The following is a 1,853-nucleotide window of genomic DNA, read 5'->3' on the forward strand; positions in this document are numbered from 1 at the left end:
TTATTGAGGTAAACACCTTGGTGTGTTAAAACTAGCTTGGAAACCCTGGAAGACCGATATCTTTAGCTGGGTTAAAGTAGTCTGGACCCTCCTACTTTGTAAAATGAACCTGATACATGTCATCATGATAACCCACAAAATAACCATAGAAATGTTAAACCCAAGTCAGTGTTAAAGTAGTCTCAATAGGAGTTAGAATAAGTTTTAATAAGTATACAAAAAATAAAACCAACAAAGTACACAATAAATATTTGACAGAAAAGCTCAACATTTAAATCTCCTGAGACTCAGCAACTTTGGACACTTGTGAGGAAGAGCCTTTTATGGTCTTCTTAGGCAACAGCACAGCTTGGATGTTGGGCAAGACTCCCCCATCTGCTATGGTGACACCATCAAACAGCTTGGCGAGTTCCTCATCATTCCTTACAGCCAGTTGGATGTGTCTGGGTAAGATGCGAGATTTCTTGTTGTCTCTGGCTGCATTTCCTGACAGCTCCAGGACCTCAGCACACAGGTATTCCAAAATGGCTGCCAAATAGATGCCAGCTCCAGAGCCAATCCTCTCTGCATAGTTTCCCTTCTTCAGGAAGCGGTGGATGCGGCCTACTGGGAACTGGAGACCTGCCTTAGCCGACTTTGAGGACTTGCCAGCTGCAGGCTTCTTTACCTTCTTGCCACGACCAGACATCTTGAAGACTGCAAATAAAAACAGTTACGATTAGACAACATTTCACAACATCCTCATTTAAGAATTGGTGAAGTTAGTCAGTTGCAACTCACTCTAGTCTCTTTAATCCTCCCCTGTGCACCAGGAGAGAAATTATAAGCCCACACACCGATCTTAAGGTGCCATTTTAGATTAAAAGGAAACCAGTGGTGGGTGAAATGGGCAGAAGGAAGGATTGTGCAAATAAAAGGGATTAGATGGTATGACATTAAATATACAGAAGATGTGTGGCACCTCGTGTCTACATCCACACAACTGAAATGGAGGTCAGTGAGGTCCAACAGCCAATACAGTTCTGACAGTGTGGACAACCATAGAGGGTTAGTGGAGTGAGAAGCATTTTAAATTATAATATGCATGTACATTTTTGCTGCCATGCTTTCAGCCTACTGGTGTACCATATGCAATGACTCGGGTCCTCTTAGCTGCTCATACCCCGTTTCCCCGAAAATAAGACCTAGTACTATTTTGGGGAATTGCTACAATATAAGACCTACCCCGAAAATAAGACCTAGTTGTGACCATTCCCAGGGCTGGTGGTGGCATAAGGGGGAACTTGAAGAGCCGCGAGAGAGGCAGAAGAGAGTCAGCAGTGCCAACGAAGCCAGGCGGCAGCGGAGGGACCAGAGCCGTATAAGCCGATGCTTCCTCTATAGTGTACACACACACACACACGTTTTTTTTTAAAGTGCACAAATCCTAGCAATAATACATTATATAAAACGCAATGTAGAATACAGATTTGTGGGACGTTCACGGACGTATCGGGCCGTTCCCGGGAAGGACAGGCTGCTGCATGTGATTTGTAGGCAGCAGCCTGTTCTTCTCTATGGGAGGACGCGGCAATACGCTCAACTGAACTGCACATTTGCACGGGTGTGGATGTTCATACTAATACGCAGACAGGATGGATCCTATCCGCATCTGAGCACAGACACCTGCACGGATGTGTATGGGCCAACGCTAAGCAGTGTGAATGAGGCCTTAGTGTTGCAGGGAAGCCGGGGTCTCAGATGGGCTGTAAAGGATCTCTGGTGGGCTCTGCAGGGTGTCAGGCTGAGACCACCATAGACCCTGCACATTCCAACATAGATCTTGCACTGCCCACCTGAGTCCCTGCAATCCC

The 1,853-nt window shown here is 45.9% G+C and overlaps 1 protein-coding gene across 1 annotated transcript; it reads right to left on the reverse strand.

The window, feature by feature from the left end:
- Positions 1-271: 271 nt before the first annotated feature.
- Positions 272-688, reverse strand: LOC108796790 (histone H2A, sperm-like). The gene has a single exon (XM_018568317.1). It carries the CDS (start codon positions 686-688, stop codon positions 272-274), a length of 417 nt encoding a protein of 138 aa, XP_018423819.1.
- Positions 689-1,853: the final 1,165 nt, after the last annotated feature.

This window comes from Nanorana parkeri, unplaced genomic scaffold, assembly GCF_000935625.1.
Source record: "Nanorana parkeri isolate BGI_ZX_2015 unplaced genomic scaffold, ASM93562v1 scaffold1171, whole genome shotgun sequence".
Lineage (NCBI taxonomy): Eukaryota > Metazoa > Chordata > Amphibia > Anura > Dicroglossidae > Nanorana > Nanorana parkeri.